This window comes from Vipera ursinii (assembly GCF_947247035.1).
Source record: "Vipera ursinii genome assembly, chromosome: 5".
Taxonomy (NCBI): domain Eukaryota; kingdom Metazoa; phylum Chordata; class Lepidosauria; order Squamata; family Viperidae; genus Vipera; species Vipera ursinii.
Genome location: NC_139518.1, coordinates 4,218,591 through 4,232,908, shown reverse-complemented (window position 1 = coordinate 4,232,908; position 14,318 = coordinate 4,218,591). Strand labels below are relative to the sequence as shown.

At 43.2% G+C, this 14,318-nt stretch overlaps 1 protein-coding gene across 1 annotated transcript; it reads right to left on the bottom strand.

Annotated features, from left to right (window-relative positions):
* Nucleotides 1–212: 212 nt before the first annotated feature.
* Nucleotides 213–13,916, bottom strand: LOC310641686 (cytochrome P450 2J4-like; the record flags this gene model as incomplete). Its single annotated transcript, XM_083364924.1, is given in 7 exon segments — nucleotides 213–391; nucleotides 3,713–3,854; nucleotides 5,300–5,435; nucleotides 5,437–5,482; nucleotides 9,498–9,639; nucleotides 12,001–12,177; nucleotides 13,872–13,916. Coding segments are annotated over 7 exon segments (867 nt in total).
* Nucleotides 13,917–14,318: the final 402 nt, after the last annotated feature.

Sequence of the window (14,318 nt, the reverse complement as noted above, 5' to 3'; positions counted from 1 at the left end):
GAAGACGTTTCGCTTCTCATCCCAGAAGCTTCTTCAGCTCTGACTGGATGGTGAGGAATGGGAGGATTTATACTCCTTGCAGACAGCTGGTTGTTTGCCTTCTTTTAGAGGGTCATTGATGCCCCCTGGAGGCCTTTCTATGTGTCGTCAGTGCAGATGCAGTGCAGTGAGACTGCGGTGGGTTTTTCAGCCCCTCGCAAGGCCAGGTTTAGCTAGCGAGGGAGAGCGCGGAGCAGCTGTGGATGTGGTTGCAACGTCATGCCTTTAATGTATTTTGTGTTGACTTCAGTCACTCCTTCTGGGAGCCGGAAGTGGAACCTTCTCAGGAGGTTGGCGAAGAGCAAAAAGAGTTCCATTCTGGCCAGGTTTTCTCCCAAACAGGCTCGCTGACCTACACCAGAGTGGTAGGAGGAAAAGGCAACAGGAAGAACCGTGAGCATTTAAGGGCAGTTTCATCTCCTATTTGCTTTGTCTCTCGACTGAAATCATTCTTCTTCACACTGGAGTCCTACAGATGGAGAGGACTCCGACTCCCATGCCCAGGTATTTCTGGGAGTTGTGGTCCAAACGGTCTAAAAGCAACCTGGTTGGGAAACTTGCTGTCCTCTAATAAGGATAGGCCTCTTAGGGGTTTCTTAAAGGATTTTAATGGACAGATATTAATGTTTGTCTATGTTCTAGACAAATGCCATTTTTAGTGCAAGTAGATAATGCAAGAAACAAAATCTTAGAATTCAAGACCTCTGAAATAAAAGTTGTTAAAGAGACTATTCCAGATCTGCCCAAGCAGATGTGCAGAATCTACTCCACTATCAAAAAGTGACTGATCGCTCAATCAACACATGCTGTGAAAAAAGAACACTCCCATGCATTAAAAAAATCTCAGAAACCAACAACAAACTAATTTCAGTCACATAACATCACCGTAGCATGCAAACAACTAAAGTCCTCCAAAACATCTTAAATAAACATCTTAAATAAAACAAAAGACCCAATACTGCTAAGCTTGTAAGCCGCCCTGAGTCTTCGGAGAAGGGCGGGATATAAATGGAATTAAAATAAAATAAAATAAATAGCCCCTAAAGGGGAAAAAACAGCACAAGAGTTATCTACAACATACAGAGTAAGTGTATATAGGCCAAACAAGCCAAAATTTAGCAGAAGTATCCATGAACACCAGCTAGCACTCAGAAGACGTGATGAAAACTCCTTAAATGCGCAACACATGGACTGGCTTAACCATAGCTTTAACTGGGGAACTGTGAGCATCCTAGACCAAGCTAAATCCCAAAATTCTAGAAAATAGCTGGAAGTCAGACAAATCAGCCATCAACAGGCACACAGAGATAAACAACATCTACACACTATTCAAAAGAGACAATCACCAACTTAAAAAGGAAACATGAAGACCAAAACACCTCCTCCACAGCAATCAACCCCCAGATAAGCAGGTATTACAGGTGGTCCTTGACTTACAATCATTCATCTAGTGACTATTTGAAGTTACAATGGCATTGAAAAAAATGCCAAATAATAGAATAGAATAGAATAGAATAGAATAGAATAGAATAGAATAGAATAGAACAGAATAGAATAGAACAGAAAGACAGAATAGAACAGAACAGAACAGAACAGAATAGAACAGAATAGAATAGAAATACAGAATAGAGTACAGTAGAGTAGAACAGAACAGAACAGAACAGAACAGAACAGAATAGAATAGAATAGAATATAGCTGGAAGGGACCTTGGAGGTCTTCTAGTCCAGCCCCCTGCTCGACCACAAGAACCTATATTGTCTCAGACAGGTATGGCCATTGCAGCACCCCTATAGTCACATAATCACAATTTTAGGCATTTAGCAACTAGCATGAATTTATGACAGTCCCAGGATCACATAATCACCATTTGCAACTAGTTTCCCAACAAGCAAAGTCAATAGGGGAGGCCAGATTTGCTTAGTGACCGCACGATTCACTTAACAACTGTGGCAAAAACAATGGTCATAAAATAGAGCAAAATTCACTTAGCACCTGCCTTGCTTAGCAACGGAAATGTTGGTCTCAAATGTGGTCGTAAGTCAAGGACTACCTGTAACATCCGGATTAATACCAGACCAACGATCAATCGGTAAGCAATAGCTCAATCACCAATTCAAATAATCCATCGTACAATAAACAACAGCCTAATCAAGGAACTACCAAGAAGAAAACAATGCTTGCAGAAATACTGACAGAGCAAGCCACTATATAGAGAGAGGACAAACCCTATTCCCTTCTAGCTCTGATTATGTTATCTAATTGGGTAATGAAACCTCTGTAAAACAACAACCAAGCTCAAACAAAAGTCAGCCAAGAATTCCAGACTCCTCTTCATATTCTAGTAGAGGCTGAAAAGAAGCATCTTCACATTGCAGTTAATGGGATATGAAAAGGTAAGCTTTGATCTCTTTATCTGCAATGTGTGAATCAGATTGAATTGCCAAATTATATATATTTAAAAAAAACTGGACTCCATGTCCATATGCATGAGAAAACTGAACACTCTATATCAGGGGTGGCAAACTCAATTTCATTGAGGGCTGCATCAGCATTGCGGTTGCCCTCAAGGGGCCGGGTGGGTAGGGCCAGGGTGGGCGTGGCCTACTGGGTGGGCGTGGTTAGAGTGTGTATGGCCTGCTGGGTGGGCGTGGCCAGCTCTACATTGTTTGCATCAAGGGTGCCTATGGGAACCTGGGCAGGAGTGGGACAGATCTGAGGGTCTCTGGCAGGAGGAGGGTCTCTGGGCCAGGGCCAAGGCAGTGGGGGCCGTTCCCTCCCTGTTTCCAGGATGGCTTCGCGGGCCACATGAAACCACTTTGCGGGCCGGATCTGGCCCCTGGGCCTTGTGTTTGACATGTCTGCTCTATATTCTCTCTCTCTAAAAGGTGAAGGTTCCCCCGCACATGTGTGCTAGTCGTTTCCAACTCTAGGGGCCTTTTCAAAGCCAAAGAGAAAGCACTTCTCCAAGGATGTCTCCGTGGTCATGTGGCTGGCATGACTAGACACCAGAGGCGCACGGAACACTGTTACCTTCCCACCGTAGTGGTCCCTATTTTTCTACTTGCATTTTTACGTGCTTTCGAACTGCTAGGTTGGCAGAAGCTGAGACGAGTAACAGGCGCTCACTCTGCTACGCGGCACTCGGGATTCAACCCGCCAAACTGCTGACCTTCTGATCGACAAGCTCAGCGCGGCTCACACCGCGTCTCTCTCTATACATACATATAATTGTTGGGGGAGAAGATTCCCTCTAGGACTGTGATGGCGAACCTTTTAGAGACCGAGTGCCCAAACTGCAACCCAAAACCCACTTATGTATTGTCAGGTGTCGGGTGGGCGTGGCCCATTGGGTGGGCGTGGCCCATTGGGTGGGTGTGGCCCATTGGGTGGGCGTGGCTTCAGTGGTAACGGCAGACTGGGTGGAACTAAAAAGTTTCAATCAATCAATGCCAACTTTGCAAGATCTTTTTTTTCCCCGCGAGAAGTTGAAATTGATTGATTGAAACTTTTTTTTCCTTGCACACGGCAGTGGAGGCCTAAAGCGAAAAGGTTTTATAAAACCCAGCTGAAGGCCTAGGACTGGGGCGATGGTGCATGTGCCCACAGAGAGGGTTCTGCGTGCCACCCGTGGCACGGGTGCCACCGGTTCGCCACCACGGCTCTAGGACATACCTGTGGAAAAGGGTATGAAGGCTTCTCTGTTGATAAAGTTTCCTTTTTGATCCAAAAAATGACCAGGATTGAAACATTCAGGGGTTTCCCACTCCTTAGGATCCAGGAGAACTGAGGATATATTTGGTATAACTCTGACCCCCTAGAAAAGCCATAAAAGTTTAAACTGTTCAGTTGCATCAATCTAAAGATTCAGTTTTAGAAAACATCTGGTTTCTGTGTGAGATAAAATGCTTGTCCCACATGAAATTCCTGCCTATCCGTATACCATAATAAACTATAAAAGCAGAATAATTCTACAGTAATGTCATTAAATTAAATCACGATGCTCTCAAGTCAAAAATTAATAACCAGACAACTTTTTAAAAAATGTAATGGCATCCCAGGAAGCCTGCATAAACAGCATAAAGATGAAATGAGCCCTTCTCATTTCTCATCTTTTCTCATCTTCTCATCTTTCCTACTACCTTATTCTATTCGTATCTTACGATTTATTATTTATTGTTTGTCTTATGATTAATGATTGTAACTATGATTTATGATCTGTGACCTATCACTTTTTGCTGAGAGCTTGGGCACCGGAGACAAATTCTTTGTGTGTCCAATCACCCTTGGCCAATAAAGAATTCCTATTCTGTTCTGTTCTGTTCTGTTCCGTTCCGTTCCGTTCCGTTCCATTCCGTTCCGTCCCGTCCCGTCCCGTCCCATCCTATTCCATTCTCTATTCTATCCTATCTTATCCTATCCTATCTTATCCTATGTTATCCTATTCCATTTTTGTATTCCATTCTCTATTCTATTCTATTCTATTCTATTCTATTCTATTCTATTCTATTCTATTCTATTCTATTCTATTCTATTCTATTCTATTTCTTTCTATTCTATTCTATTCTATTCTATTCTATTCTATTCTATTCTATTCTATTCTATTCTATTCTATTCTATTCTATTCTATTCTATTTCTTTCTATTCTATTCTATTCTAACCCTACCCTACCATACCTTTCCTATCCTATCCTATTCCATTCTCTATCCTATCCTATCCTATCCTATGTTATCCTTATCCATTATTCTATTCTATTCTATTCTATTCTATTCTATTCTATTCTATTCTATTCTATTCTATTCTATTCTATTCTATTCTATTCTATTCTATTCTATTCTATTCTATTCTATTCTATTCTATTCTATTCTATTCTATTCTATTCTTCTACTCTACTCTTCTATTCTATTCTATTCTATTCTATTCTATTCTATTCTATTCTATTCTATTCTATTCTATTCTATTCTATTCTATTCTATTCTATTCTATTCTCTGATTTTGCAATTGAGTCCAATAAGTGCTTCCTTAGAAAATACTAGATTTTGGGTCAGAACAGAAGAAGTGTCATGTACAAGGGGGAGAAAAACGTCAGAGTCAGATCTCTGGGCTTGAGAAATGTTTACAAACACTTGAGATCACTCATAATATATATATTTTAATGGTTACCATTATTATCCAAAGTGGTTCACATTTTTTGGTGAATTGCTGCAATTCTAGAAGAACCTCCACCTCAGTGAAATATATAAGGCAATGAGAAATGTCTACCTTTTGAATAGGAAAACCAAGGACTGTTGTGTCTTTCACACATTGTCTGGGGCCGCCAATTAAAATTATATTGGCATAGCGCTGGATCTCATGAATAACAGCATTGGTGTAAGGCAGATTCCTCCGATCACTACAGCCGGGAGGAAGAACCCAGAGTATCATCAAGTTCTTTTTGTACTTTGGCTGAAAAAAAATAGATCGGTTTTAGAGACTATACATAACATCTCCAACCATATCTCTTCCTCCACGTCTGTTGTGTAAAATAATAATAATAATAATAATAATAATAATAATAATAATAATAATAATGATGATGATGATGATGATGATGATGGAAGGGACCTTGGAGGTCATCTAGTCCAACCCCCTGCTCAGGCAGGAAACACTATACCATTTCAGGCAAATGGCTGTCCAGTCTCTTCTTAAAAAAATTCAGTGTTGGAGCATTCACTGCTTCTGGAGGCAGGTTGTTCCACTGGTTAATTGTTCTCACTGTCAGGGAGTTTCTCCTTAGTTCTAGGTTGCTTCTCTCCTTGATTAGTTTCCATCCGTTGCTTCTTGTCCTGCCTTCAGGTGCTTTGGAGAAGAGCTTGACTCCCTCTTCTTTGTGGCAGCCCCTGAGATACTGGAACATGGCTATCATGTCCCCCGCTCATCCTTCTCTTCATTAAACTACACATACCCAATTCCAGCAACTGTTCCTTATATGTTTTATCCTCCAGTCCCCCAATCATTTTTGTTGCTCTTCTCTGTACTCTTTCCAGAGAGCCAACATCTTTTTTTACATTGTGGTGACCAAAACTGGATGCAGCATTCCGAGTGTGGCCTTACCAAGGCATTGTAAAGTGGTATTAACACTCCACCTGATCTTGATTCTATCCCTCTGTTAATGCAGCCTAGCATTGTGTTGGCTTTTTTGGCAGCTGCAGCACACGACTGGCTCATGTTTAAGTGATTGTCCACTAGGACTCCGAGATCCCTCTCACAGTTGCTACTATTGAGCAAAGTACCATGTATACCAGGGGTGTCAAACTCACAATGTCACGTGACGTGTCGCAACATATCGTGACTTTTTTGCCATTGCTGGCAATGGGGTGGGCGTCGTTTTGCTATGATGCATGTGGCCCACGTGTTGCAGAATCAAGAGACTCAGACCCCAGAATCAAAAGAAGTTTGTTTTATTTTGCGCAAAAGTTTCAGAGCAAAAAGCAAAGGCAATGTCTGAACACCTTGTCATGGAAAAGCAAGTCCATATATAGTCTCCAAAAGTAGCAAAACACAGAAATGTAACTTATGAGCTCTGATTGGTTACATGAATTACAGGCCCCCTTCTAGCTCATTTCTAGCCCCTCTTTGCATTGCTAAACTGTTTTGCAGCCTTGTCTTTTTGCTAGCGTCTACGTTTCCTGTACCATGTATGTGGTTAGCTTCAAGTGAGACATATGTGGTTAGCTGCAAGTGAGACATATGTGGTTAGCTGCAACTGAATTCTGTGTCAGCTGTACTAAATGTGTCCCATGGGTGAATGTGTGGTTTGACATTTTCCATTTCCTTGAGCCTCTTCTAACTAATACACGGGTCTTCTCACTTTTATGTCCTGCCTCACATTTATGACATGCAGCACTCTTATGTATTCTTTGTATCTTTCTTTATAGCCTACTTCACTGCCCCCTTTGAGACTCTATTTCATCTGATGTGGAGTCTCACATTCAATGATATTCCTTCATTTCAGCAAGTAATTACATTTTCCCCAGCAAGCAAAGATAAACTATCAAAACCACTGTATATTAGGATAGGCAAACAGTATAGCAGAGCAACACGTTGTTTCTGATTCCTGCCGACAGTTCAAGAAAGAGACCAAAGAGCAACGAGCAGAAAGGGAAGGAAGAAGTCAATAAGTTAGACTTCATCCTCCTCAGGCACTCTCTCTAATCCCCAAGGTCCAAACCGTACATATATTCCACCGTCTGGATCCTTACTCTCCTTTAGAATCCCAGGTGTAAATCCATTTTCCAAAGATCCCTCTAGTACAACCAATTCCTTTTCAATCTTTATCTCTTTCATTGACCTCATAGCCAATTGTCTTAATAGGGGAATTACACACGGGATGAAGGCTAGTCCTGCTATCCCACATAACTGTTGTGATTCAGGGTCAGCCTGTGGGTTCGGCAGTTGGGTCGGACGACTCAGAGGAGGAGGAGGGGGGTGTTGAAGACCTTGCTGAGGGGGTTGAAGATCTTGCTGATGAGAGCCCTCAGCCAGGCCCCTCCCACTTGGTCACCACGGAGACCCAGCTGTGTGAGCCTGACAGCATGGATGAAGATGACCCACAGCTGGCCCTGTTCAAGGACGCCCGACGCAGGAGGCAGTCAATTAGGAGTAAACAGAGGAAGGCAATGGGGCTTCTCGGAAGGAGGCAGAGAGAAGCCACGCCCTGAACTCTATATAAGGGGAATGTGTGGGGAGGGCTGGTTTGCTGAAGGCAACCGCTTGGATAGTTCGTGTTTCTTAAAGCTCCTATTTCTTGGTTCGTGTCTTGTTTGTTTTTGTAGCTATAAATTTGGCAGGCGTAATTCCAGCCTCTTGCCGTTTGTAAAGGGGTTGTCCCTGCCTTTTCTGCAGGGCCGGTAGCAGGCTGGTACAGAACAATAACAACAGGAACAGCAATTGTTTGACCCATGCGGTTCCTGGTAACCATGAGAACCACTGGTCAGTTCCTTGGATTCTCTGGCCAATTCTGGATGCTCTGTCTTGCAGGTCCTTTGCCACCTCTCTGACCACTCCTGATTTATTCATGTAAAAGCAGCATTCTTCTCCTAAGAATAGACACAAGCCACCTTTCTCAGCTATCAGGAGGTCAAGGGCACGCCTGTTCTGCAAGACTACTGCTGCCAGGGAGTCTATTCTAACTAATACACGGGTCTTCTCACTTTTATGTCCTGCCTCACATTTATGACATGCAGCACTCTTATGTATTCTTTGTATCTTTCTTTATAGCCTACTTCACACGGGCCAGCAGTTTGACACCCCTGACCTATACTATACCTGTGCACATGGTTTTTCTTGCCTAAATGTAGAACCTTACTTTTTTTACCATTCAATTCAATTTCATTTTGTTATTGTTTTTGTGTTTCCCAGAAACATGAGCAGCATTGTACTAAATCAGCCTAGGATGTTTGTAGTCTCCAAGGCAGACATCTGGTCTCCAGGAGGACTTGAGAATGTGCTGCTTTGTTTCAGTATTTCCTCTCAAATCCATTCAAGGAAGGATTCCATTTTGAGACACATTGTTGATCTGGACAAAATGTTGGGCTCCAATCTTCACATTAAGCTCAGAGGCGGCACTTACATTACTTTGTTTAAAAGGCAAAGGGAATAAAATTCATTCATTTCTAAAATCACATTCCACGTATTTAAACAGAGCGGTCACACTTTCTACACATCTTAATGCATGTTAGTTTAGGACAGGGGTCTTCAAACCTGGCCCTTTTATGACTTGTGGACTTCAATTCCCAGAATTCCTCAGTCAGGTGTGCCTTAGATAAATCCTAGTTGGAAGTACAATGTCAGTGCCGCTAACATCGGATGTTCTTGCTTGACAACACAGGGAGATGTAGCCTTCCTTTAACTCGTACATTATTTTTAGAACTAGAATTAGTGGTCGCTGGGGGGGAGTAGGGAGAATGTATCTCAAGACTGTTTGTAAGAAAAGAAGATAAGAATTTGGGTTGTAAAACAGGAGGGAAAGTTTGCATTTTAAACGAATTGGAGAATGTGATTTATGACATTAAATTAAGGGAGGGAATTGTGGTTGATACGATGTGTTCACGGGAGGAGAATTCAGATCTTGGCTTCTAATACATACGTGCCGAAGCTATGCGAGTATAATAAAAGATTCTCTAAGGTAAACAGTGCCTTGAAGTTCTTTGAAGTACTGCATTTGTTGGAACCATGACATACAATTTGTCCCAAAGCAGCTGTGCCATTCCGTGGGTAAGCTAGAACTAGTTTCATTCCTACAAGTCAAAGATTTTTGTAAGTAGAAGGGGAGAAGCAGCCTTGAGCAATTTGGAAGAAAACAGAAGAACATATTAAATGTAACAAGTTAAGGTTCAAATTAATTTTTCAAGTTAATGTTACATGCATATGTTTACAGTTCTGAGATTTCCCCCTGCCTTTCTACCTTCGTCCCTCTCACCTTGAATATCCGGGCAGGCCACCATGTAGAGTAGTGCCCAATGCAATGTGGTAGCTGTGGTCTCTGATCCTGCGATGAAAAAATCAAAGATAGTGTAGGCCAGATTGCTTTCATCCAGAGTAGATGTGGGGTCACCTTGACTCTGTGAATGCATATCAAGAGATTTAGGTGAGGGAATAGAAAGGGTAGGAGGGGTGTTGAGAGACATAAAAACTTCATTCACTTAATAAGGAACCTGCTCAAGAATCAAATCCTTTCGTTATGCGGGAATTCAGCCCCCGCCCCCCGCCCCCAGAGAAGGAAATATTAAAAAGGCAAAATATTATATTTCCTCAAAGGATCTTAAAGAGGCAGAAAAGCATGCCCAGTTTTTTCTTAATAGCCCCAAGTCTCCCTCCCCCAAGCAGAAACCAGCTCTGTAGAAATGCAGGTGTAAATAATCCATTCAGGAAGGTTGGAGGCTTCCAGCTAGAAGCTGAAGAGATCAGGAAGATAAAGACCCTTAAAATCTACATACCCCACCCAAAGTCTAAGACAGGACATGATAGGATTAGCCCACAGATGCCAAAGGGGCACACTCAGACTCAGGTCAAAATACAAGACACAGGAAATACAAAGCCTCAAACAGGAACAGGAAACAACCTCAAGAGCCCCAGAGGGTATAAAAACCCACTCCCTCCATATGCTGTCACTCTTTTCCTCCAGAGCCATCATTCTGTCTGGCTCTCCTCTTCAATAAACTGCAACCTTCTATCTAAAGCAGTCGCCCTGTTGTTTATTCCCGGCTTGGACTGAACCATGATGAAGATTTTTCCTTCAACAGTTAGAACATTGAATATTTAACCTAGAGGAAATCTAGATTCCTCAGTTTAGAAGACCCGGGTCATCTTTATCCTGTGAATGCATATGAAGGCTCAGGAATAATGCAAAAGAGTTTGGCATGAGGAGAACCACTTTGGCCTAGCGGTGAAGGGGCTGGCCTAGAAATCAAGAGATTTTGCTCTAGGCCCCTCTTAATTTTATTAATTTCACAACGTATAGACAGATGTAACCATAGTCTCAATTGGGAAAATGTGACAATCCTACATCAGGTTAAGTCCAAAAACACCAGGGAATTTCTGGTGGAGCCTTGGTGGAGCAGTGGGCTAATGCCTCCTTAAGTAACACCAGCTGCCTGCAATTAGTGCAGGTTCGCGTCCCACCAGGCTCAAGGTTGACTCAGCCTTCCATCCTTCCGAGGTAGGTAAAATGAGGACCCAGATTGTTGGGGGCAATTAAGCTGACTTTGTAATAATGCCGCTGGGGGGGGGGGCGAAAGCCCTAATAAGCAGGCATATACATAGAATGAAGGCTCTTGCTAAGCACATTGGTTTGTGCTTAAATTGTAAGCCGCCCTGAGTCTTCGGAGAAGGGCGGGATATAAATGAGATTAAAATAAATAAAAATAAAATAAATTTCTAGAAGCCTGGCACTCTGACAAATTAGCCACATAGACATTAACAATACCTATGGACTGTGCAAAAGAGACAATCAACTAGCCAATCAACCAAAAGGGAACGAAAAGACTCCAGCACCTCTCCACCAGCAATCAGCATCCAGATCACCATAGATTAACTCCAAGGTCAACTTCAGACCAAGAAGCAAGTAAGCAATGCCCCAATCAAGAAACTGCCAAAGAACCAATGGTAAACAGCCCAACAAAATAATCACCCCCAATCACAGGGCAAGCCACCAGAATATAAACCGATGGCAAACTCCACTCCTTACTAGCACTGATGACATTACCTAGACAGGGTAAGGAAAGGTCTGCAAGAAAACAAGCTCAGAGAGCACCAAGGACCCCTCATTTCAACTCTGAGCTACAAATATTCTCCTTTATTAGGCCCTTCTTAGTCAGGAAAAATTGCTGGGTGAATTTGGGCCATTCTCTATCAACCCAACCCATCTCACAGGGTGGTTTAAGAGGGAGTCAAGCTCTTCTCCAAAGCACCTGAAGGCAGAACAAGAAACAACAGATGGAAACTAGTCAAGGAGAGAAGCAACCTAGAACTAAGGAGAAACTTCCTGACAGAACAATTAACCAGTGGAACAACCTGCCTCCAGAAGCGGTGAATGCTCCAACACTGGAAGTTTTTAAGAAGAGACTGGACAGCCATTTGTCTGAAATGGTATAGGGTTTCCTGCCTGAGGTAGGGGGTTGGACTAAAAGACCCCCAATGTCCAGTGGTGGGATTCAAATAGGTGAACAGCCGGTTCTCTGTGTGGATGCCGCTTCCAGAAGGCCATTCTGGGCCTGGGCGACAAAAAAAAAATAGCTACCGGTTCTGCCGAACTGGTGGGAACCGGCTGAATCCCACCACTGCCAAGGTCCCTTTCCAACTCTGTGACTCTGAAACTTTTGTGAAGGTAAAACAGCGGAGCACTTACTGAGAGGAAAAAGATTTACTGATCCGAGACGAGTTTGAGTTTGAAGAATGATACACTAATGGTACAGATCTCTTACTTTTGCCATCTGCGCCAAGTAGAAATCAATGAAATTCCGTGGATCGTCTCGCGTCCCACTCTTCTCATGACTTTGGATCTCCTTCATTATAAAAGAAATTGAAAAGTCATAACAAGCAAAGGCTTTCTGGTGACGGCCCGGGAGGTGATTCATAATCCATGGGAATATTTCATAGACCTGTGTAAGACAGAGAACCTCGTTAAAAACACAATATTTGGGAGTAAGGAAAGAAACTTTCTACATGGCCATTGTTGAACTGAAAGCCAAATACGGCTCTTTTAAGGGTCATGCCTCGGCATGCATAGTTTCCAGTGAGACAAACCAAGACAGGAAGATCATTTTATTACAGTTTATCAGAAAATTCGGACAAAAGGGATTCCTTGCAGTCAAAGATGCAACCCTGATCTTTAGCTTACAACACCTTTTCTAGTTAGCATAACAAAGAAACATCCAAGAGGAAAGTTGATTGGACAAGATAAAAGCAACCTCCCCTTTGCAAAGGAAATCAGTTACCTGCGGTCAAGCATGTTACCCATTTGCATCCCATAATATCACACACTATGGGACACCTAATGTTTATTTTACAAAGTCATCTTACAAAAATGGTTTGCAGATGCTAATTATTTTCAACTAATGTTATTGCTAGCATTTTATCTACATCTATGTCTTATTCCTGTTGCTCTTATCTTGAAGCTCTTAAAGTATGTGCATGCCTTCAAATCAGTGAGGCCACCTGGAATTGCCTGAACAAATTCCTGCACTTCTTTTGGCAATTTTTTTGGAAGTGGTTTGCCATTGCCTCCTTCCTAGAGCTAAGAAATAAGGACTCAAGCAAGGTCACTGTATTGTATTGGGATTTTATTTGAACTGTTTCACGTGTCTGTTTGAATGCTGCTTAAGGTTGCTCAATTGGTGTGTCTAACGGTCACTGACTAGCCAGACTTGCTATCTCCAAGAAGATCATTGGATGATTTGGGGCGGGAAAGAGTTCCTTTAATACAGGGCTTTTCAACCAGTGGTACAGGTACCACCTGTGGTACATTGGCACCTGGCAGGTGGTACGCGACCATCCTAGAGAAGTGGTAGCGGGGGAGGGGAATGAGCTCAACCGGTGGCAGCACCGCACAAGCCTGAGCGAGAGACGGCTGGAGCTGCAGGGCTGTCGGGGCTCAGCGGAAGCACCAGGATCAGCACCAGGCTCCGGCTGGAGCTCAGCGCTGATCCTGGCACTTCTGCTGAGCCCAGAAGAAGCGCTGATCAGCTGGAATGTTGCCGCATCTCCAGGGTCTTGTGATTTACATTCAGATGCTTGGCAACTGATTCATATTTATGATGGTCACAGTGTCCCAGGGTCATGTGAAGGGACCAAAACCTGCTGCAACCACCCAGCAGACGAGGGGAATAAAATCCAAAAAAACCCACCCCACCCCACCCTCGCTGCCAATCCTCAACAGAAAGTCTCACAACAATGAAAACCTTGGACAGGCAGAAGAGCACTGCCAGGCAGGCAGGCTGGTTTCTTGCTCGGCTGTGGCTTGGGGGGCACTTTTTTCAGTGCCCTTGTGAATTCGAACAGTCACTAAGCGAACTGTGGTAAGTCGAGGACTACCTGTACTTCATCACTTTTTTCCCTTTTTTTTTTTTGGCCATCAAGTTTTGGATACCTTGCTAGGCGACTGGTGGTACTCGGATGTTGCCATATCCTAAAAGTGGTACGATGGGTGAAAAGGTTGAAAAGCCCTGTTTTAAACCTATTGGCTGCCGCCTAGTGGCCAACCGTATAAGTAGCTGCGCAGAAGCCTCTGTTTCAGTTCTGTTCCTGTTGCCTCAATAAAGCAATGTTCCTGTTTGCAGCCACTCGTCTCACTTACTGCCTCCAAAGAACTCACTACACAACAGTCACCCAGCTGCTTCATGCCTAGGGAGGAACTGGAGTTCCCAGCCTCCCAGTTTCTAGCCTGATGCCTTAATTGCTAAACCGAACTGAAACTCGTCTACATTATGCCGAGTTGCCCTGATCCAAGGCAGTCCTTGTTTAGCAACTGTCTGTATCAGTGGTCATTCAGTTGTTGTTGTTTGTTAGCTGCGAAGTCGTGTCCGACCCATCGCGACCCCATGAACAATGTTTCTCCAGGCCTCCCTGTCCTCTACCATCTTCTGGAGTCCATTTAAGCTCACGCCTCCTGCTTCAGTGACTCCATCCAGCCACCTCATTCTCCGTCGTCCCTTTCTTCTATTGCCCTCGATCTTTCCCAGCATTAGGCTCTTCTCCAGTGAGTCCTTCCTTCTCATTAGGTGGCCAAAGTATTTGAGTTTTA